Source organism: Entelurus aequoreus, linkage group LG01 (genome assembly GCF_033978785.1).
Source record: "Entelurus aequoreus isolate RoL-2023_Sb linkage group LG01, RoL_Eaeq_v1.1, whole genome shotgun sequence".
NCBI lineage: Eukaryota > Metazoa > Chordata > Actinopteri > Syngnathiformes > Syngnathidae > Entelurus > Entelurus aequoreus.
The window spans coordinates 79,145,520-79,170,902 of record NC_084731.1 but is presented as its reverse complement, the minus strand read 5'-3'; the positions used below and the strand labels follow the sequence as shown (position 1 = coordinate 79,170,902).

Genomic DNA, 25,383 nt, shown 5'->3' with positions numbered 1-25,383 from the left:
GCTGACAGAAGATTGAAGGGTCAGACGTTTACGTAGCGCAGCTTTATAAAGTTAAGGGACCCATAAGAAGCACTTTCCAAACAAATTGAAGCGACAGATCTTCTTATCTCCTCCCAGCTTCCTGTGCGCTGTCCTCCACGCACGGCGCAAAGACCCATAAATCACACCACTGAGCAGATAAAAGGCTCCGCCGTGTAAGGCTAGGACGTACAAACGGGGACAAGATCTGAAGGCGGTAAAGTGAACAAACTTTGATCTGCAAACATTTTTAATCACATGCAGCGTGAAGAAGAAGCGCGTTCGCCGCGATAGCGTTACACTTGCACGGATGGCATCCTGCCCAGGGAGAGCACTGGGTGCCGTTTCGCTTCAGTCAACAGGTCCAGACAGGAAAGTGTGTCAAGCTGCTGTGTGGAAAAGTGTGGCAGCTGACAGCATACCTTTGAGAAATGTCCAAAAACATCATTGTGCAAGAAACCTATTATGGAGCCATACGCTTTGTTGTTCAGAGAAAATTTGTGTTCAACTGGGATTTGAGTTTGCAGCTGCTATCCCCCCAGTAGACCAGTCGTTATTATTTTCTTTACAGAAGCAAATTCTTTTGCCGTGACCTTAATTGGCTTCTATGCTTGGTTAGCTCAGGCCACAGCAGCACCGCAGGGTTCTGCACCAACCACAAATCCACAGCAAAAACAGCCCCCTCGAAATTGGCCTAATTTACTGCTTGCTTTCACACATCAAATGAAGGGATTATATGGCATACATTTTATTTTTCTTGGACAATTCATCTTTTTTTTTTTTTTGCACACTTTAATTTCAGCATAAACTTCAAAAGCCTCGTCTTCAAATTACTGTAATGTTAGGAGGCACATGGCAGTAAAGTGTGTCGCAGCCAGCCCTAGGTTTCATACTTGGCATGCTCCTGGTTGTCATGGGTCACATAGTAACAAATCATCAGCGCAAGGAGAATGGAAGATGGTAGTTAGTGCTGCTGGAGTTCTGCTGTTCAGGAATCTTCATCTCTCTGTGGAGTTGGTGTGTGCCGAACACTTATTTTATAATGTAATGACAGGCATGTGATTTTTCCGTCTATAGTCGCAAATCTGTCTTTTTTATCTCTGTCAAAATATAAAAAAATATTTTCCATTTTTCTTCGTTTTTTTCGACCTACAATATGTGTTTAAATCTTAATCCGTCTCTTTGCCATACCTGCCAACAACTATGGTTTTCCCGGGATGAGTACGGTTTTTGATAATCCAGGGGTAAAAACTACGGTTTTCCATTAAAAATAATTAACTTAGAAATGGAAGCTACGTAACCAAGCAACTCTACAGGCAGGGGACAAAATATACGGGAAACATCAATGATGATTGGTTGGTTTACGTATAAGAACATCCATGATTGGGTGGTTGGCTTACTATGATGAGTCATGATTGGTTAAAGGCCTACTGAAATGAATTTTTTTTATTTAAACGGGATAGCAGATATATTCTATGTGTCATACTTGATCATTTTGCGATATTGCCATATTTTTGCTGAAAGGATTTAGTATAGAACAACGTCGATAAAGTTCGCAACTTTTGGTCTCTGATAAAAAAAAAACCTTGCCCCTACCGGAAGTAGCGTGACGTTTTCAGTTGTTCACTCCCTCATATTTTCCTATTGTTTTCAACGCAGCTAGAGCTATTCGGACCGAGAAAGCGACGATTACCCCATTAAATGGACATTCACAGTGGCTTTTATCTCCACGACAATACATCGACGAAGCTCTTTAGCATGAGCTAACGTGATAGCATCTGTCTCAAATGCAGATAGAAACAAAATAAATAAATCCCTGACTGGAAGGATAGACAGAAGATCAACAATACTATTAAACCATGTACATGTAACTACACGGTTAATAGATCTCAGCCTGGCAAAGCTTAACAATGCTGTTGCTAACGATGCTAAGGCTGACTTAGCAACTTAGCAACCGGACCTCACAGAGCTATGATAAAAACATTAGCGCTCCACCTACGCCAGCCAGCCCTCATCTGCTCTGCTCATCAACACCCGTGCTCACCTGCGTTCCAGCGATCGACGGCGCGACGAAGGACTTCACCCGATCATCCGTGCGGTGGCCGGTGGGCGGCTAGCATCGGCTAGCGCGTCTGCTATCCAAGTGAGTAGTCCTTGTTGTCTTGCTACAGCCAGCCGCTATACACCGATCCCACCTACAACGTTCTTCTTTGCAGCCTCCATTGTTAATTAAACAAATTGCAAAAGATTCACCAACACAGATGTCCAGAATACTGTGGAATTATGAAATGAAAACAGAGCTTTTTTGTATTGTATTCAATGGGGAAGGCATACCTCTGTTCCCCGGGCTACGTCACGCGCATACGTCATCCTCCGAAGGCTTTTTCAACCGGAAGTGTGGCGGGAAATTTAAAATTGCACTTTATAAGTTAACCCGGCCGTATTGGCATGTGTTGCAATGTTAAGATTTCATCATTGATACATAAATTATCAGACTGCGTGGTCGGTGGTAGTGGGTTTCAGTAGGCCTTTAAGATTAGGGCAAAACATTAGGGACAGGCCAATCAGAGGACGAGATAAGGCAGGTCATGGAACCTGGAAGGGAAATCACAACAGACATCCCAAATGACAACGAGAGTCGGAAAAGAGAAGAGGGAATATTCAAGCGGGTGATTTAGATATAAAAAAAAACTAGTGGAAGATGGCAGAGGGATTCTCTTCCTTGGATTGTTCTTTTTGCGATGTAGACGACGTCCAGGAAACCCACAATGCGTCTACTAGGACACATTTGGACAAATGTATGCGTCTGGATAAAACAATGGCCAACACGTTCATTTGAGTTGTTTACCACGTAAGACCAAATCAAAACTGCTCTCGACATGGAAGACGTGGAATACACATTTAAGATCACACATGATTGTGGCAGACATGTGATGACTTTTGCTAAAGTATAGCCTGTCTAAATGCTAAATGTCATTTTCATTGGTGTTTTACAACAAGACAGTAGCTGACATTTTGTTCATTATTTCTACTGTTTATATTTTGACATTGAATAGTTTAATTATTTTGAAACATAAACAACATGACTGCAATATATTTGTTATTTCATGCTATAAATCACAAATGGCTATTCAAATAAAGGAAGTTAGCTAATAGAATAAACATTGTCTGTACTCTTTATGATTTTTGCATTTGTAGCAGTTAGAAGTGGAGTCATAGAGAGAGAATTTGGCTATAAAATCCAAGGCAGAATCCACAAAAGCAGAAAAAAAAGCAAGCTGCTCAGAATTTTGCCAGGAAGGCCTATTTGCTATCAAAGCTAAAATGCCAAAATAATGTGTGAATTAACCTAAGTAATGTGTAAATAATGTAAATAACTAGATGATCCATATGTGGCTGTGAAGTGAACACTAGTAAGGTTGTAAATATTGTATGGAGTAGGCTAACCCATGTGGTTCCTGTGGATGTGAACACAAGTTGTAATTACTGTAGTGACTAAATAACGTAGTGACTGAAACAGACATAGTGATTCATTTGGATGAATGGGGTATGTATTTATCTCAACTCTGTTGATAATTTTTCAATTCTTTAAACACAAAATCATCTTTATATGGTGCTTTTTTTTTGCTAATTTTTGCAACTTCAATTGCTAAAAAAAACAGGAGCTTCAGGGGTGTTGCCCCTCTTGTCCCCCCACTAGGGTACCAACCTGGACCTGGCTGGGGATCTGCGGCCCCCAGACCCCCGGCTTATTTTCACTTTTTTCATTCATTTTCTGAGGGAACTGTCCTGAAGGAATCAATAAAGTACTATCTATCTATTAAGTTCAAATCACATGCCTGGTAATGTAATATATGTATTTAAATCATATTGTTTTATGGCCACAATGTTGAATATATAACACGGAACAAAAGCCATCTTTAATAGTTTCTCCTAGATAACTCACTTTTATTTTAGGGGTCTGAAACTCAATTTACCTGGGGGCCACTGGAGGTAGAGTCGGGTATTCACTTCTGAACCCCGTGACTAAATGTGTTAACTGCTTCTACCAGCAGCTATGGTGACCCAGAGCTATGATAGGTCTTGAGGAAGTGTAAATGTAAAGTTGAATGTAAAAAAAATTATACGTTTACTGCTGAATTCCCCAGGAGATGGTCAGAGACACTTCCGCTTGCTTACAGGAAGTTGCTCTTTGTGGTGCCCAATGTGTGTTTGTTTCACTGTAATTGTTGTGTTTCGACCGTTCTTTTTAGTGGATTTCAAGATTGCTATAATATATTTAACTATTAGTAGGCCGCAATTACACTAAACCAGGGGTATCAAACTTGTTTTCATTGAGGGCCACATCACAGTTATGTAACTGAGTAATATTTGCCTAATGATATTGTTACACAATTGCCTATGCATTTGATTATTATATATAATTTTGAATACAAAGTAGGAAAAAAATCTGTATATTTTGCGATAAAAAATGGCAGCTCAGTCGCCAAAATTCTTTTTTTGGGGGGCTTATTAATGCAAACAGAAAAAAATAAATTACGGTAAAATTCTGTGGACTGAGCTTCCAGGGTTTTTTTGGGTTTTTTTACCGTAAAATCTATGGTTATTGTTTTTACAGTGTATTATGTAAAAATACCTTTTTTACAATCAAATTTTACCATAAATTCTATATAAATTTTACAGCATCTAATTTGATGGATAATGTGCTTTGAAATCATAAGTCAAGAAAGTGTTTTTTTTTTTTTTTCACTTTAAGAAAAACAATTGAAATGTATGATAATATTTTTTTTTTTTGCATGGATGGATGGATAGTTAAGATAATAGTTAAAAGTTGTTTACTATATATTTGTATGTAATATATATATATATATATATGTATATATATATATATGTGTGTGTGTGTGTATATATATATGTATATATATATATACACACACAAATATATATATATATATATGTGTGTGTGTGTATATATATATGTATATATATATATATATATATATATATATATACACTTATAGTTGATGTTTCTGGGGTTTATCCGTTATACAGTGTGCTCAATAGAGCGGATTATACATTAGGTCAGGAAAAAATACAGAGGCTATTTCATCCATACAAGCCTGTTTCGCAGGTTTCCCTGTTCTTCAGGGGATTTTCCCTGCTTGTAGGGATGAAATAGCCTCTGTGTTTTTCCTGACCTAACGTATATTTTGCTCTATTGAGCACACTGTATAACGGATAAACCCCAGAAACACAATATAAGTATATACTGTGTAGCCCTAGGGCCGCAAGTTTGAGACATTCATTATAGAATGTTCAAAAATTAATCACTTATCTTTACCTTTTGTTTGTGACAGCTCACACACCCGACAACAGCTTCCTGGGCTTTGTAGTGGAGCAGCACCTCAATGCCAGTGACATCAAGCACATCGACGATGTTAAGAGACAAAATCAATCTCTAGTCTACGGCAAGGTTGACAACTTCTGGAAGGTATGATAGCTGTTTTGAACCCATTAACAATACATGTTACACAATACATCCATCCATTTCTACACAATATAAGTTGGGAATGTGCAAAAGTTTTTTTTTCAAACCGATAACTGATGTGTTATTTTTCCATTCCGTGCACACCTGGGGGTACTAAAAACACAAACAAAGGGGGATTTGACAAACCGTACCTGTCGGTATCTTCGAGTTACTGATGCTAAATGGCTCGTTGTCCAGCACCATCAATTCCATGATGAAATCATAGACCGCTTCAGCACTTTTCAAACGACAGGCTTTTGAAACACTCTGGCTAATAAGGTTTGATGTGTTGAAGCTCTATTTTTTCCCTCCGCATGGAATGTTTGCAGAACATTTGATGCAAATAGAACGCGAAATGTATCTTCCCAGTGAAGAAGTGCTATACGACCAATGCCATTTTTGTTTACAATGAGCTCAGGGGAAGGCTTACTCATAATATAGCAAGGCACGTAGAAGAACTTGACTTACTTACCCTAACACTATACAGCACAGTACTCACTGGAGTGTTTTTTCCCCCAGTTACAGGAGCTATTTTTTTATGTTATCCCTAATATAAATGAACATACATACATGTGCTAATGTTTAATGGATAATGATGGATTCACCAAACTTGGAGGATGTTCATTCAGTTGTTTAATTGTGTAGAAAAAAAACAGATAACAGACATGACATAAAACTAAAGTGATTTCTCAACTAGCCACTTCCTGGCTTTGAGAAAGACTAAAATAAATTAAGAAAATAAATTCCGGTAGTCAGTAACCGTTTCATCAATCAAAGAGAAAATTATGGAATCACTCACATTTGCTGAAAAAAATATAGAATCAACCTCTAAAGGTTCAGTTCCAAAACTAGCACCTGCATCAGATTAAACATGTTTATTAGTCTGTAGTTAAAAAGGAGTGTTCACGCATTGGATGGCTTTGCACTGGGTCAGGGTGTCAAAATCATGTTAGCTCAGGGACCACATGGAGGAAAATCTATTCCCAAGTGGGCCAGACTGTTAAAATCATGGCATGATGACTTAAAAATAAAGACAACTTCAGATTGTTTTCTTTGTTTAAAAACAAACACATTTTGAAAATGTACGAATCATAATGGTGTTTTTTTTACACTTACAGTACCTTAATATTATTCTATCTTCATTTGTCGTTATTTATGCTTTCTGTGATAATGTTCATCAGTCAAATAGGTGGAATTAAGTCTGGTAGATGCTGCCATTGGTGTTAATTTTTAATGTGTCAGAAGATTAAATGAATAATCTCAAAATCAAATTAGATTTAGACTTCCTTTTATTGTCATTCAAATTTGAACTTTACAGTACAACAAGAACGAAATTTTGTTGCATTAGCTCGTTGTAGTGCAGGATAAAAGAGCAATAAGGTGCAGATATAAATAGTATAATGTACATATAAATATATTGCACTTTTGCATATGCATCCACGCTTATGGATGTATGTTGTATTGTCTTTATATTCCAGCGAGTTAATCCGTTTTGGGGGGGAATTGAGGGGATTATTATAATGCGTTCAAGAGTCTTATGGCCTGAGGGAAGAAGCTGTTACAGAACCTGGAGGTTCGGCTATTATTTATGAATTATTATTATTTATTCAATTACAGCATGTTATTCATGTAAATTACATGTTTCTCAACTGACGTCAATCAATCAATCAATGTTTATTTATATAGCCCTAAATCACAAGTGTCTCAAAGGGCTGTACAAGCCACAACGACATCCTCGGTACAGAGCCCACATACGGGCAAGGAAAACTCACCCCAGTGGGACGTCAATGTGAATGACTATGAGAAACCTTGGAGAGGACCGCATATGTGGGTAACCCCCCCCCCCCCCCCACCCCCCCTCTAGGGGAGACCGAAAGCAATGGATGTCGAGTGGGTCTGACACAATATTGTGAAAGTCCAACACATCAGCGAAAGTCCAGTCCATAGTGGGGCCAGCAGGAACCATCCCGAGCGGAGACGGGTCAGCAGCGTAGAGATGTCCCCATCCGATGCACAGGCTAGCGGTCCACCACGGGTTGGGAGCAGAGTAGAAAAGAAAAGAAAAGAAACGGCAGATCAACTGGTCTAAAAAGGGAGTGTATTTAAAGGCTAGAGTATACAAATGAGTTTTAAGATGAGACTTAAATGCTTCTACTGAGGTAGCATCTCTAACTTTTACTGGGAGGGCATTCCATAGTATTGGAGCCCGAATAGAAAACGCTCTATAGCCCGCAGACTTTTTTTGGGCTCTGGGAATCACTAATAAGCCGGAGTTCTTTGAACGCAGATTTCTTGCCGGGACATATGGTACAATACAATCGGCAAGATAGGCAGGAGCTTGACCGTGTAGTATTTTATACGTAAGTAGTAAAACCTTAAAGTCGCATCTTATGTGCACAGGAAGCCAGTGCAAGTGAGCCAGTATAGGCGTAATATGATCAAACTTTCTTGTTTTTGTCAAAAGTCTAGCAGCCGCATTTTGTACCATCTGTAATCTTTTAATGCTAGACATAGGGAGGCCCGAAAATAAAACGTTAAAGTAATCGAGACGAGATGTAACGAACGCATGGATAATGATCTCAGCATCGCTTGTGGACAAAATGGAACGTATTTTAGCGATATTACGGAGATGAAAGAAGGCCGTTTTAGTAACACTCTTAATGTGTGACTCAAACGAGAGAGTTGGGTTGAAGATAATACCCAGATTCTTTACCGAGTCGCCTTGTTTAATTGTTTGGTTGTCAAATGTTAAGGTGGTATTATTAAATAGATGTCGGTGTTGAGCAGGACCGATAATCAGCATTTCCGTTTTCTTAGCGTTGAGTTGCAAAAAGTTAGCAGACATCCATTGTTTAATTTCATTAAGACATGCCTCCAGCTGACTACAATCCGGCGTGTTGGTCAGCTTTAGGGGCATGTAGAGTTGAGTGTCATCAGCATAACAGTGAAAGCTAACACCGTATTTGCGTATGATATCACCTAGCGGCAGCATGTAAATACTAAAGAGTGCAGGGCCAAGAACCGAACCCTGGGGAACTCCGCACGTTACCTTAACATAGTCCGAGGTCACATTGTTATGGGAGACACACTGCATCCTGTCAGTAAGATAAGAGTTAAACCAAGACAAGGCTAAGTCTGTCATCCCAATACGCGTTTTGATACACTCTAATAAAATATTATGATCAACAGTATCGAAAGCGGGGCTAAGATCAAGAAGCAGCAACATAGATGAAACAGCAGAATCCATCGTTAGCAATAGATCATTAGTCATTTTTGCGAGGGCTGTCTCCGCAGAGTGATTTGCCCTGAAACCGGATTGAAAAGGTTCACAGAGATTGTTAGACGCTAAGTGTTCATTTAGCTGCTGTGCTACAATTTTTTCGAGGATTTTCGAGATAAACGGAATTTGGGACACCAGCCGGTAGTTTACCAAGAGATCAGGATCGAGGTTAGGTCTTTTGAGTAGAGGATGAATAACCGCTTTTTTGAATGCTAGGGGAACAGTGCCAGAGGAAAGTGATAAGTTTATAATATTTAACACTGATGGACCTAATAATACAAAAAGCTCCTTGATAAGTTTCCCAGGAATTGGGTCAATGTTTGTTTTGTCCCATTTACACATTTTGACAATTCCTCCAATGTTATTTCATCAAAGAGAGAGAAACTATTTTGGAGGGCGGTATCCGTCGTATATACAGTCGTATTTGTGTTAATAGAACCCAGTTGTAGCTGAGATGCATTGTCTTTAATCTCTTTTCTAATGACTTAAATGTTCTTATTAAAGAAATTCATAAAGTCATCTGCTGAGTGGGTGGAGCTACTGGGAGGAGTCCCTTGTTGGGTTAGCGATGCTACTGTACTAAACAAAAATTTAGGATCATTTTTGTTGAGGTGGATGAGATTTGAGTAATATTTAGCTTTAGCTGAGGTAAGCATGCGTTTATAAGTTATTAAACTATCACACCATGCTTGATGGAAAACCTCAAGTTTAGTCGCACGCCATTTGCGTTCCAGCTTTCTACATGATAATTTCTGGGCTTTAGTTTCTTCTGTAAACCATGGGTACGCCTTTTAGGGGCCCTTTTTAGCTTTAGCGGTGCTACACTATCAATGGTGTCGCGCAAGGCGTTGTTAAAGTTGTTAGTGAGGTTATCAATAGAGCCCACATAATTTGGGAATGGTGCCATTACCGAAGGCAGTAGGTCAGTAAGAGTCGTCGTTGTGGCAGCATTAATGTTGCGGCTGCTATAGTAGTTATTATTATTATTATTATTAGTTTGTTGACAATGAGTCAGAACTTCGAATTTTATAAGGTAATGATCGGACATTACTTTAGTGTATGGGAGTATCGTAACTTTAGAGGTGGTGACACCCCTGACAAGCACTAGATCTATCGTATTACCGTTGCAATGCGTGGGTTCATTTATTATTTGTGTAAGACCACAGCTATCAATTATAGTCTGGAGCGCCACGCATGGAGGGTCCAATGGGGTATTCATATGGATATTAAAGTCCCCCATTATGATTATATAATAATAATAATAATACCTGGGATTTATATAGCGCTTTTCTAAGTACCCAAAGTCGCTTTACATGTTAAAACCCATCATTCATTCACACCTGGTGGTGGTAAACTACTTTCGTAGCCACAGCTGCCCTGGGGTAGACTAACGGAAGCGTGGCTGCCAATTTGCGCCTACGGCCCCTCCGACCACCACCTGTCATTCATTCAACATTCATTCACCGGTGTGAGTGGCACCGGGGGCAAGGGTGAAGTGTCCTGCCCAAGGACACAACGGCATGGTAAGAGGCGGGGAGCGAACCTGCAACCCTCAGGTTTCTGACACGGGCGCTCTACCCACTACGCCATGCCGCCCCATATTGTCGGCGTGCGTCACTAGATCAGCAACAAACTCTGAGAATTCACTGATGAAGTCCGAATAGGGCCCAGGGGGGCGGTAGATAACAGCCAGATGGAGAGGCAGCGGTGTGACAAACCTCAAAGTGAGCACCTCAAACGAGTTATATTTATTATTTAGGTTAGGTGTAAAATTATAGTTTTCATTGTATATTAGTGCGACACCCCCTCCTCTTTTAAGAGGTCGGGCAACATGTGCATTGGTATAGTTAGGAGGAGATGCCTCATTTAGCGCAAAAAAATCGTCTGGTTTGAGCCAGGTCTCGGCGAGACCAACGACGTCAAGTTTGTTGTCTCTAATGACTTCATTAACTAATAACGTTTTGGAAGATAATGATCTTTTGTTTAAAAAGCCCATATTATAGGTAGTGGGCTGTTTTGAGGATTGTTTGTTGAAATTATCCGAAGTAGCAATATTAATAATGTTGCATTTATTATGCGTAGTGCACTTTAAATAGTTTCGACCATATCTAGGAATTGATACGACGGGAATTGTCCGATTGTTTGCTAGATGTTGCAATAAACTGAACGCATCATAGTTAGCCACCTCAGTAGATTGCATGTTTGCCTCTGACACGGTCACAAAAGAAAAAACATTATGTGAGTTGTGTTTTATTCTAAGAGAATTGCTATGTGTGCAGGGATTATCCAGCCTGGCGCCGGCTAGTTCCAGTTTAAATGGCTTCTTACCCGGAGACTCCACGCTTCTTTGGTTAGCTTTTCTCTTTGTTGTTAGCCCCGCTCGGCATCCCCGCTTCTGCTTCCGCTCACACCGCTTACGTCGTCTCCATTGGCGGTCACCGCTAGCACTTGACTCCGCTGCTACAAAGGCCGCTCGATGTAGCCCGCAAAGTATTCCCATGCTAGTGAGGAGGTCCACCGTACATGCATCTTTCAGTCTATAACGACCCGATCCATCCACATCCAGAATTGTCTGTCGGTCATATGTGATCACAGAGTGTTCACGCTTTGAGCCAGCCATGAAATTGACAGAAATGACGGGTGTTTTTTGCCAAATCGCTCTACACTCCCAAGAGCGTTTTTAAGCTGCTGCATAGCAATGCGCCGCCATCTTGTCCAATGTACTAACATCTTGTGTTTTTTGTGAACATACAGTCGTGGTCAAACCTTTACATACACTTGTAAAGAACATAATGTCATGGCTGTCTTGAGTTTCCAATAATTTCTACAACTCTTATTTTTTTGTGATAGAGTGATTGGAGCACATACTTGTTTGTCACAAAAAACATTCATGAAGTTTGGTTCTTTAATGAATTTATTATGGGTCTACTGAAATTGTGACGATATCTGCTGGGTCAAAAGTATACATACAGCAATGTTAATATTTGGTTAAGTTAAGTTAAAGTTAAAGTTAAAGTACCAATGATTGTCACACACACACTAGGTGTGGTGAAATTTGTCCTCTGCATTTGACCCATCCCCTTGATCACCCCCTGGGAGGTGAGGGGAGCAGTGGGCAGCAGCGTAGCCGCGCCCGGGAATCATTTTTGGTGATTTAACCCCCAATTCCAACTATTGATGCTGAGTGCCAAGCAGGGAGGTAATGGGTCCCATTTTTATAGTCTTTGGTATGACCCGGCCGGGGTTTGAACTCACAACCTACCGATCTCAGGGCGGACACTCTTACATTTCCTTGGCAAGTTTCAATGCAATAAGGCGCTTTTGGTAGCCATCCACAAGCTTCTGGCAAGCTTCTGGTTGAATTTTTGACCACTCCTCTTGACAAAATTGGTGCAGTTCAGCTAAATGTGTTGGTTTTCTGACATGGACTTGTTTCTTCAGCATTGTCCACACGTTTAAGTCAGAACTTTGGGAAGGCCATTCTAAAACCTTAATTCTAGCCGGATTTAGCCATTCCTTTACCACTTTTGACGTGTGTTTGGGGTCATTGTCCTGTTGAAACACCCAACTGCACCCAGGACCCAACTTTCGGGCTGAAGATTTTAGGTTGTCCTGAAGAATTTGGAGGTAATCCTCCTTTTTCATTGTCCCATTTACTCTCTGTAAAGCACCAGTTCCTCTGGCAGGAAAACAGGCCCCGAGCATAATACTACCACCACCACGCTTGGCGGTAGGCATGGTGTTCCTGGGATTAAAGGCTTCACCTTTTCTCCTCCAAACATATTGCTGGGTATTGTGGCCAAACAGCTCATTTTTTGTCATAATGTAGATTAGCGAAAGCATTTATTTTGGTAGAATTGTCACAATTTACATTACCAACAACATCTTTGACAATCAAGGCATAAACGTAACAATCCACAACTTGTATACTATCACTAATAATCAGCTTAAGTACGTAGTGTCCAAAGACGAAAGTGTTGCTTCTATCTTAACACGGCACATAGCTCCGCCCCTTCTGAAGTCATGCACGTTCTCACGCAGGGGATACAAAGAATTGCTATTGTGACATTGAGTGCACACATTTAGAACAACAGTTTCTTTCATTCAAAAATGTCAGCTCATTTTTTATACTTAGCAATCTCATCTCTCTTGCGGGCCTTACAAAACCTTTTAGTGGGCCTGACCCGGCCCACGGGCAGTACGTTTGACACCCGTGCACCAGGTAGATAGACATCAATCGTGTCTCCAACATCAGAGATGTCAGTTGAAACAAAGGAGAGAATGATCAAACTTCTTAAAGAAGGTGAATAATCACACAATGTTACAAAACAAAATCTGGACCAAGTACAAACGTCATGGGCAGGTTGTGAAAGGCAAGCATACTTGTAGGCTAAGGAAAACATCAAAGCATCAAGACAGAAAACTTAAAGCAATATGTTTTGAAAAAGACTGCACAGCAAAACAAATTAAAACAAACGGGCGGAAACTGGAGTCCCCGTCCAAACTGTAAGAAAGCCCCTAAAGGAAATGGGATTTAAATACAGAAAAGCTAAACGAAAGCCGTCATTAACATCTAAACATAAAAGAAACAAGGTATCAATGGGCTAAGGAAAACAATAGTGGACTATTGATGACTGGATGACAGTCATATTCAGTGATGAATCGTGAATCTGCATTGGGCAAGGTGATGATGCTGCAACTTTTGTTTGGTGGGGTTCCAATGACATTTTTGAAGACGACTGCCTGAAGAAAACATGCACATTTTTACAGTCATTGATGATATGGGCTGCATGTCAGCTAATGTCACTGAGGAGAGGTTCAATAATTTTTTAAATAAATTATAATTTTTCAAGCTAATAATGTGATAAAAACTGTAAAAAAAAAACTATCTTTGTAAAAATATACATAAGGTCAATGGCATGGCCTGCAAATAGTCCAGATCTCAAATCAATTGAAAATGTGTGGTGGAAATTGAAGAAAATGGTGCATGACAACACTCCAGCCTGCAAAACTGATCTGACTACAGCAATCAGGGAAAGTTGAAGCAAGATTGATGAAGCATACTGTTTCACTCGTCCATGCCTCAGAGACTGCAAGCTGGTATAAAAGCCATAGGTAGTGTAACAAATTACTAGTGGTGTGTTGGAATGTTTGTGTTGGTTTGTTTTTCATGATTCCCTATTTTTTTTCTCTGAATTGAGTGAGTCCACCATTTTTTTACTCCGCTTGATCTAAAAATGAAACTTACTAACTACCAAAATGTATTTTCTTGATTTATTTCTGTGTTTTTTAAAGTCAAGTTGACATTTGAAATGGCTAACGTTTGTGTCATGTCTGTTAACCGAATGAACATCCAGAGTGGTTAGTCCATATTTTTGCAAGGGGTTGAAATACAACTACAACAGCATAATCTGTTTCTAGACCTTGAGGAGCTCCAGACTGAAGATATTTTAAACAACCTTGCATGAAAGTTTTACAGAAACCTAATAGCAGTGTGATTTCGAAGGTCCAATTCTGCTTATCACTCTGAATAGACTTGTAATGTATTCAAATGTATACTGTGTCCTCGACAAAAATGACTAGGAGACTTGGAGAGATTTGCACATTGTTTTGCATACCATGGACAGCAGGATTAATGCCCTTGTCTTGATGAGGTTCTAGCTGACACTGTCTGTTTCACAATGGTTCCCTCCAGATCAATCAAGGTTGCTGTGCACCATATTTTGTAATTGCCTTTTCGAAAAAATTTTGTTTTAACTAATTTGCTGAGTGGGCCTGACCCTATTGCTGGGTTGCAAGCATGTGACGTAGAGGCACTTCCGGGTTTCAGGCGATGGTCTGAAGTCCTATTAGGCGACTGTTTATTTACCTGCATTATATTTCAAATGGAATTGAGTGGATTTATACACTCTAAAGAAAAATTATTTTAGAAAAATTTACACCATTCATCTTTATCAAGACCTCCCTTCCTTCGACATTCACAAGGATTTAAAGAAGAAAAGATTGGAGGCACATCATGTCTTACACCCGGAGGGTTCCATTAATTAAGCATTGGTCCGTTAAAGGCAATGTTGGACTTACTGGTGCATCGGTTAGTAACGTATTTGATTGACATAACGAGTGCCGTGCTGCTGTGATCGTGACGCTCATGAGAAAAAGGATAAGTTTAATTGCAGTTGATTTCCTGCTACAAATATTTGTCTGATCTACAATTTATGTCTGCAGTTGTTTTTTATGCTGTGAAGTTCGTATTTTGTCTCATTATTTAGCTATAGATGTCACTGTTACTCAGCAATGTTTGCTACCAAAATCAAGATTTAGTGTATGCTGTTGAGCCTACGAGAGATGTATTAATCTAGTTTATTAATACTATTAAGGATATTTTCTTGGTGATAACAAACATCACCAAATACGCTATAATGTGGTCATCCGTGTGGAATAAAGCATTTGGCTTTCTTGCACAACAACTAAGCTTTAAGTTTCTGGTATGAAATTCATCAATGAAAATACGATTGATTGGACCAACAATCACAATATTTATTACTAGGACTTAACATGACGTTAGTTCATTTGCACAAGCAGGTCTTCGTTAACCTGACTCTCGCCAGACCCTTGTAGTTTGCTGTGCTCAACACAATGGTCTGGGCTCGAGGGCATTGCAAACTCCTTCCAGATAGCAAAAAATAATGGACCAATCAGGATCGCCGGGCGGGGTTTCATAGATGTGAAGTAGTGCCAAAGGGACTGTTTGATTCAAACAACAATGGCAACACGGGGCGAGGAGTCGTGTGCTGACATTGATTCTGCTATTGCAACTGTTTTGCGACATCGATCGAATATTAATTATTTAAAAGATGAACAGAGAACGGTTTTGAAGGCATTTATTGGTGGGAAGGATGTTTTGGCTCTTCTTCCGACGGGGTTTTGGTTTCCCAGCATCGCTCTCGTCAACGTCACGGGTTGATTTCGATGTGAGTGGTTGAAGTAGCATGTCATTCAAGATAACGGACAAGTGGTTTATCCAATCACATACAATGATTTTTTTTACAAGGACCCACCTTCTGAAATACATCTCCTATTGAGAACTCCCCGATTCTTGTGTGGAGCTCAGCGAACGACAAAGATCTGGCGAGAGTCAGGTTAGGTCTTGGTAGTTATATTTAGGCATAGCAACCACAAAAGAACACAACTGATGTGATCTTTTGTCCGTTCTTGACGTTTAGTTCTGCTCTCAAACACTACTAATATAGTAAAGAATAAACTCTATTGCATCACATGAAATTTCTCAAACAAATCAAAAGGTTAAATCAAGATTTTACAAAGTGATCCCTGTTTGAACGATTGGAACACCCAAGAACGGAACAGCAATACGGCACTTTCTGCTCAAATTCTACAGTCACTCTCACTTGTTTTAATTTTACGCTCAAGCGGATTGACCATCATGTGAATTAAGCCGCTAAGAAGAACCGCGGACATGACGTCATATGCAACCCAGCAAAAGTCCCCGAAATCCACAAATTGCAACTTCTCGGCTAAAGTGGAACGTTTGTTTGGGATAACTTGCTCAGACCTCATCCCCCATCAAAACACCTTTTGAGACGAACTAGAACGTGTAGTGTAAGACTCTTGTCCAACATGGGTATTTGACCTGACAGTTACTCTTCCGGAGAAAACCTTAAAGACGGTTCAAACTTTTGAACGCCTTTCCAGAAGAATTTAAGTTTTTAAAGTGTTGAAGACATCCTATCTTCATTGTCACTTCAACCAGATGTTTCTTTGTTTGGTTTATTTCCAAACCGCTCGTTTATAAATAATAGTCTGCGATGAATGCAAATGTAGAGTTGAAGTAACTGTCTTCAGTTCTGTTCAGTTTGCGTTACTGCTCATCCATTTAATCAAATGCATATTTGGCCATTGCTGGCCAGGGTGTACCCCGCCTTCCGCCCGATTGTAGCTGAGATAGGCTCCAGCGCCCCCCGCCACCCCGAAAGGGAATAAGCGGTAGAAAATGGTTGGTTGGTTGGTTGGTTGGTTGGTGCAAAGTTCACATAGGAAACAATGTGGTCCAGCACTTTGGAACACAATAAGCAAATTGTATCCCTAGCACCTACTTCAAAGACAGAGAAGTCGGAATGTGAACAACAAAAAAAAGCCTGCTGAGTATAAATAGTGATCGGTATTGGTTAAGTTTTTAAGACTCTCGCAGTGGTCGCTGGTGTATGTTCAGCTTTGGTCCCTTACTTTCACACACCAGTATTCCAATAACTGAGGATTTCAAAGGCAGGGCAGGGAACCCCATCAGTTCACAGCAAGAGACATTAGCTGCTAATCATACTCCCCAGTGTGTTCATTACCTCCTGCTTTTAATTAAAGGGCCATTTTGGGGCTGACTGATAACAAGCCAACTGCCTTACTTTGTTTCCCTCCCTCTATCTTTTATAGTGGGCTGTCTACATCTCTTCGTCCAGGTTGAGTGAGTCCATGATGGAGAGTTTTAATTTCCAAATGATTAAAGTGCTGCAAATAATTTTTTGTTCGAAATTCTTTTCAAAAATGATATTTTTAAGGTTGTGAGGTAAATGTTAACAACTGACATAAGTTAGATAAATAAAAGTGGAACGCTTGCGGGTAACCAAAACGGATACATCGCTAACATTTCAACATCAATGACAAATCGAAATAACGGAGAAAATTACCAATGGAATAGATTATAAACAGTGTGCAGCTGCAGTTTTAATGGACTTATATATATATATATATATATATATATGTTCAATTGAATGGACTGCAAAGACAAGTTATTTAATGTTCGAACTGAAAAACTTAATTTTTTTTGCCAAATAATCATCAACTTAGAATATAATGGCAGCAACACATTGCAAAAAAGTTGGCACAGGGGCATTTTTACCACTGTGTTACATGGTCTTTCCTTTTAACAACACTCAGTAAACGTTTGGGAACTGAGGAGACCAGTTTTTAAAGCTTTTCAGGTGGAATTCTTTCACATTCTTGCTTGATGTACAGCTTAAGTTGTTCAACAGTCTGGGGTTTCCCTTGTGGTATTTTAGGCTTCATATTGCGCCACACATTTTCAATGGGAGACAGGTCTGGACTACAGGCAGACCTGTCTAGTACCCGCACTCTTTTACTATGAAGCCACACTGTAGTAACAGGTGCTTTGGCATTGTCTTTCTGAAATAAGCAGGGCGTCTATGATAACGTTGCTTGGATGGCAACATATGTTGCTTCAAAACTTGTATGTACCTTTCTGTATTAATGGTGCCTTCACAGATGTGTAAGTTATCCATGCCTTAGGCACTAATACACCCCCATACCATCACAGATGCTGGCTTTTGAACTTTGCGCCTATTACAGTCCGGATGTTTTTTTTTTCCTCTTTGTTCCGGAGGACACAACGTCCACAGTTTCCCAAAAAATTAGAAATGTGGACTCGTCAGACCACAGAACACTTTTACCCTTTGCATCAGTCCATCCTAGATGAGCTCGGGCCAGAGAAGCCGGTTGCGTTTCTGGGTGTTGTTGATAGATGGCTTTCGCTTTGCATAGTAGAGTTTTAACTTGCACTTACAGATGTAGCGAGAACCTTTAGTTACTGACAGTGGTTTTCTGAAGTGTTCCTGAGCCAATGTGGTGATATCCTTTACACACTGATGTCGGTTTTTGATGCAGTACTTGAGGGATCAAAGGTCAAGGGCATTCAATGTTGGTTTTCAGCCTGGCTGCTTCAGTGCAGTGATTTCTCCAGATTCTCTGAACCCTTTGATGATATTACGGACTGTAGATGGTGAAATCCCTAAATTCCTTGCAATAGCTCGTTGAGAAATGTTGTTCTTAAACTGTTCGACAATTTGCTAACGCATTTGTTCACAAAGTGGTGACTCTCGCCCCATCGTTTGTGAATGACTGAGCATTTCCTTGAAGCTGCTTTTATACCCAATCATGGCACCCACCTGTTCCCAATTAGCCTGTTCACCCGTGGGATTTTCCAAATAAGTGTTTGGTGAGCATTCCTCAACTTTCTCAGTCTTTTTGCCACTTGTGACAGCTTTTTTGAAACATATTGCAGGCATCAATTCAAAATGAGCTAATATTTGGAAAAAATAAAGTTTTCCAGTTCGAACGTTAAGTATCTTGTCTTTGCAGTCTATTCAATTGAATATAAGTTGAAAATAATTTGCAAATCATTGTATTCTCCAGCCCGGAGTTTGCATGTTCTCCCTGTGACTGCGTGGGTTCCCTCCGGGTACACCGGCTTCCTCCCACCTCCAAAGACATGCACCTGGGGATAGGTTGATTGGCAACACTAAATTGGCCCTAGTGTGTGAATATGAGTGTGAATGTTGTCTGTCTATCTGTGTTGGCCCTGCAATGAGGTGGCGACTTGTCCAGGGTGTACCCCGCCTACCGCCCGAATGCAGCTGAGATCGGCTGCAGCATTCCCCGCGACCCCAAAAGGGACAAGCGGTAGAAAATGGATGGATGGATGGATGTATTCTCTAGCACCCCCCGCGACCCTGTAAGGGACAGGCAGTAGAAAATGGATAGATGGATGTATTCTGTTTTTATTTACGATTTACACAATGTGTCAACTTCACTGGTTTTGGGTTTTGTAGAACAAAAAAGCAGCAGAAGACTTGTCTTGAACTGGGTAAGAAGCTAATTAACTTAACATGAAACAATACATAAAGCTAACCAAATATACGTCTGTAGCTTTAAATATATCTTGTGGTGTACGCCAGGGATCAATACTGGGACCAAAATTGTTCAATCTCTTTATAAACGACATTGTTATATACCGTATTTTTCGGACTATAAGTCACAGTTTTTTTCATAGTTTGGCCGGGGGTGCGACTTATACTCAGGAGCGACTTATGTGTGAAATTATTAACACATTACCGTAAAATATCAAATAATATTATTTAGCTCATTCAGGTAAGAGACTAGACGTATAAGATTTCAACGGATTTAGCGATTAGGAGTGACTGATTGTTTGGTGAACGTATAGCATGTTCTATATGTTATAGTTATTTGAATGACTCTTACCATAATATGTTATGTTAACATACCAGGCACGTTCTCAGTTGGTTATTTATGCGTCATATAACGTACACTTATTCAGCCTGTTGTTCACTATTCTTTATTTATTTTAAATTGCCTTTCAAATGTCTATTCTTGGTGTTGGGTTTTATCAAATAAATTTCCCCCAAAAATGCAACTTATACTCCGGTGCGACTTATATATGTTTTTTTCCTTCTTTATTATGCATTTTCGGCCGGTGCGACTTATACTCCGGAGCGACTTATACTCCGAAAAATACGGTAGATGGTTTGTCATGCCAATCCATTTTATCTGCCAATGCTATGAGAGGAACACATTTGTTAGTGTTAAAACGGATATTATGACGGTGTCGTATGAACAATGAAGATGAGACTTATGGAACCAGATGACAATGTCCTTGTACTTGACTAGAAGATCTAAAACAATAGGTACTTGGCATAGATATCGGAAGGTTTTTCAAAACTAAAAGCTTTAATTAAGGCCAGGCGCACAAATGACAGTGTTATTAATCGGACTGTTGTCACATGAGCTTAAAAAACACAACAACACTGCCTTTTTTCCACTTACAAATTAACAGCTATAAAGCTGCTAATTTCTAGCCAATGGGTACGTTTTATTTTTTCTCTGCTGTGGACATTTCCCAACCTCTTCGGTTTCATGGACTCATAAAGTCTCGTGATAGTAACAAGTGAATTAGTAATGCAGCACATATGGTCATAATGTCCATACATCAGGGCTTTCTAAACCTGAAACAATGAACTAACACAATACAATACACAACAGCACAGACCCTGATAAGACTAAAATCACCAGAAACATATATGAAGTAAGATGCACTTTGCGTACAGTACAGTACACAAATCAACCAGTTAGACTGTAACACCTGAGGTGACAGCCATGACTGACAGTAACAGTTCATGTTTGTGGTAAAAAAACTGTTTGTCATGCTCAATTTGTCAATGAAGGAAAGTATATTTCACGCCAAAAATGCCCACACAATAAACTTCTTTCTTAACCGCATCCCAGCTACTTGAATACCCATGGCAATGCACCAGAATGTGTAGAAATCACAAATTTATCTTAGAATTGTCAGATATTACAAGCGAGTTCCGTTCCTAGGGTGTGTTCTAAGTAGATTTCTAGTGACAGTATCATACCCAATTGCTACGTCCATCACACAGACCACAAGGACAGAACAGTAAAAAAAATACACACAAAATTAAATGAAACTGTAAAAAAATATGTATATATCACTGGCTAGTTCATAAGTCACGTCTTCAAAGATGCCGTCACAATCTTTGATGGTGGCAGCGGTTGAGCCAGTTTTGATCTGGGATTTTCCCCTTTCTGAGTGTTTTATATTTGATTTCACTTCCATGGTGGCGGCTTTCCATGTCTTTGGTTCACTGCCATTTGGGCAGTCTGCCTTGAGCTTGGGACACATGATGAAGGGTGGAAGAGCGTGGATGAAGTTGTCCTTCCTTATTCTATGTGTAGCAAGTTCTCAATGGAGTCTCGTTTTTACAAACCAATCCACCAGTCCTAAACCAGGGACGACTTGTCTCCTGCTGGAATCTGTTCTGTAGCTTAACCATTTAAACTCAGATGTTTACATTTTTCAACCAATCAATCAAAGATTACTCATATAGCCCTAAATCAGATGTCTCAAAGGACTGGACAAGCCACAACGACATCATTGGCTCAGATCCCACATCAGGGCAGGAAAAAACTCAACCCAATGGGAACAACGAGAAACCTTGGAAGGGACCGCAGACACCAACTGATGCAAAGAGAAGTGGTCCATCCTGGGTGCCGACTTGAAACAGCCTGTGCCTCCTCCGTGGAGAATGATCTGTTATCACCCGATAACCTTTCCACGCAGGAGAGGGGGCCAAAGCAGAAAAGAGAGACAGCAGATCAGCCAACCTTGAGACCTCCGATACCGGGAGGTGGGGGGTGGGGGGTAGGGGACGTGGTCGGGGGCGGGGCGTGGTTGGGGCGGGGGGCGTGGTTAAGAGGGGAGTATATTTACAGCTAGAATTCACCAACTCAAGTATTTCATATATATATATATATATATACATATATATATATATATATATATATATATATATATATATATATATATATATATATATATGTATATATATATATATATATATATATATATATATATATATATATATATATAATGTATAAAATACTTGACTTTCAGTGAATTCTAGCTATATATATATATATTTATTTTATTATATATATAAATAAAAGAAATACTTGAATTTTAGTGTTCATTTATTTACACATATACACACACAACACTCATCTACTCATTGTTGTACTTGAAAGTACAATGCTTTGCAGCCAGAAGCTTCGCTCTCCGTTCATGAATGAGTATATCATTTCGGCCACCGTGTTCAATGGAGAAGTCTGTTCTACAAAATGTACAGGCAACATACCCCTTCCCCTTCGAACTGTCCTGGATGAACTGAAATTCTTGTTTCCATTCGTTTTGGAACTTGCAAGCGTATTTCTTCATCTTGCTCGTCGACGGCGTCGCCATGTCTGTAACTTCCTCGTTCTTCTGCTTCGCCTCCTTGTTGTGTGCGCAGTTGTGCACTCTACTCTCTAAAAGCCGTAGATGTTATGACGTCATTGGGCAGGCAAGCTGTTTATATTGTGGGAAAGCGGACGTGAGAACAGGCTGTCCCCACTCAGGTCCGCATTGAGCTGGAGGGGGCGTGGCCTCCAGCTCCGGCTGAATTCCGGGAGTTTGTCAGGAGAACATTTCTGCCGGGAGGTTATCGGGAGAGGCGCTGAATACCAGGAGGGTTGGCAAGTATGGGCTAGAGCAGTGGTCCCCAACCACCGGGCCGCGGCTTGGTACCTGTCCGTGGACCGATTGGTACCGGGCCACACAAGAAATTAAAAAAATATATATATTTTTTTTTTTATTAAATCAACATAAAAAACTCAATATATACATTATATATCAATATAGAGCAATACAGTCTGCAGGGATACACGTCGTAAGCACACATGATTGTATTTCTTTATGACAAAAAAAAAAATACGGTCCGTGATAAGAATTTTCAAGCGTTGACCGGTCCGCAGCTACAAAAAGGTTGGGGACCACTGGGCTAGAGTATACAAATGAGTTTTAAGATGGGACTTGAATGCTTGCCCTGTGATGAGGTGGCAAATTTTTCCAGGGTGTACCCCGCCTTCCGCCCGAATGCAGCTGAGATAGGCTCCAGCACCACCCGCAACCCCGAAAGGGACTAGCGGTAGAAAATGGATGGATGGATGTACTTGAATGCTTCTGCTGAGGTAGCATCTCTAACTGTACCTGTAGGGCATTCCAGAGTACTGGAGCCCGAATAGAAAACGCTCTATAGCCCGGAGACTTTTTTAGGCTCTGGGAATCACTAATAAGCCAGAGTTCTTTGAACGCAGATTTCTGGCTAGGACATATGGTACAATACAATCAGCAAGATAGGATGGAGCTAGACTGTTTAGTATTTTAAACGTAAGTTGTCAAACCTTAAAGTCGCATCTTAAGTGCACAGGAAGCCAGTGCAGGTGAGCCGTGAGCCAGTATAGGTATATAAATAGGTATATATATATATACACATATATATACACATATATATATATATACACATATATATATATATTATATGTATATTTATATAAATGTATATGTATATAAATGTATATACAGTATAGGCGTAATATGATCAAACTTTTTTGTTCTTGTCTAGCAGCCACATTTTATACCAGCTGTAATCTTTTAATGCTAGACACAGGGAGACCTGATAATAATACGTTACAGTAATCGAGACGAGACATAACAAACGCATGAATCTCAGCGTTTGATGGACAAAATGGGACAAATTTTAGCGATATTACAGAGATGAAAGAAGGCTGTTATAGTAGCACTCTTAATGTGTGACTAAAACAAGGGAGTTTGGTCGAAGATAATACCGCAATTCTTTAATGAGTCGCTTTGTACAATTGATTTGTTGTCATATGTTAAGGTGTTATTATAAAATAGGTGTCAGTGTCGAGCAGGACCAATGATCATCATTTCCGTTTTCTATTGTTAGATTTCATTAAGTCGAATAGGCATTCATGACTTGCAACTTTTAAAAACAGTACATTTGTAGTAAGAAACAGTTGAATTAATTCCCATTACATTTATTACATTAATGAAAATGTGTGCAAAACTGAAACATAAGTGCCCTAAAATAAAGCAGCTGGTCGGATCTCTCGGTGAGGAGGCTCACTGCAGTCAGCAAAATTTTAGAACTGTCTGCATTACTTTATTTGATATAAATAATTAGTCGATTATTGACGTTCACCAATTGGTTTTACAATCGCTCATGTCCGAATTGCGATGCATCTGAAAATAGATTATTTCCCCACCTCTACTCAGTGCCCAGTCAAAGCTGTGATAAACGACCAATCATGCAAGTAAATGTCAAAAGAAATGCTGTAGGCTTGATTTATACAACGATTCTGTACCGAATTGAGCCCAAATAAAAAGATCAACCTAACGTTATATTGTCTTTTAGTTCTCACACTCGCTGTGAGACATTGCAGGCCTTTCCAAAAGAGAGCCCAAGACAACGGACAATAACTAAGTTATTTTCGATGCTGACAGAAAAATGGCCAGACTGTCCAGATGGAGCGGTTTCCGTAGCAACCCAGTTGAAGTACTTGATAGAAAGCACAAGAGAGACGAGAGAACCTGCTTGACTTTTACAGTCCCTTTTATTCACCATTCATAGACAATGCAGAAGGTCAGAGAGGGGCTAAATAAAAACAAAATGGTCAAGTGAAATATTAATATAAGATAAAAGCAATCTGAAATCTTTTCGTGCAGTTATAAAGGGTGTATTCTAATTGATGGTACCATTTTCCAGAATTGATTAATTTTACAGTGATTCACTCAGTACATAGACTAAGAACTTCATCCCTGTTTTTTAACCAGGTTTAGGTTCTAATTGCTTCTCAGTGTTTCCCATAAACTGCCAAGATACCTGTGGCGGTGGGGGCGTGGTCACCATGACATCAAGTAATTTGCATACTTTACTACAATATGATTTTCTCTAAAAAGGCTCAAAAAATGTATACTTACTAATTAATAATAACAGCTTTGTTTTAAACGTCCATCCATCCATCCATTTTACAATATAATTACAACACTTTATGTACATATTTATATACAGATTTGAACAATAAGTTATTCACTAAAATATATTTATTAATTGTGGTTCTTGCAAAAAATATATCTTATAAAATATAAAAGCTAAAATGTCTCTTAAAGCTCTGCCCCTTTAATTAGTGCATACTAAATAATTTAACTTTAGCCTACTACTACAACCATATTATTTACCAGCAACATAAAGTGAAACAGAGGCAGAGGTGTCCTGCCACAGTCAGTAACAAATAAACAGAAAACAGTAGTGGTCAAATA

At 39.7% G+C, this 25,383-nt stretch overlaps 1 protein-coding gene across 2 annotated transcripts in view; it reads left to right on the top strand.

The window, feature by feature from the left end:
• The window catches only part of mgat5 (alpha-1,6-mannosylglycoprotein 6-beta-N-acetylglucosaminyltransferase), a 218,772-nt gene that overhangs the window by 141,810 nt on the left and 51,579 nt on the right, over positions 1 to 25,383 (top strand). For both annotated transcript variants that reach the window (XM_062059285.1, XM_062059294.1), the window contains one exon: positions 5,376 to 5,509. In XM_062059285.1, coding sequence (XP_061915269.1) covers positions 5,376 to 5,509 — 134 coding nt within the window. The remainder of the gene's footprint in view (positions 1 to 5,375; positions 5,510 to 25,383) is intronic.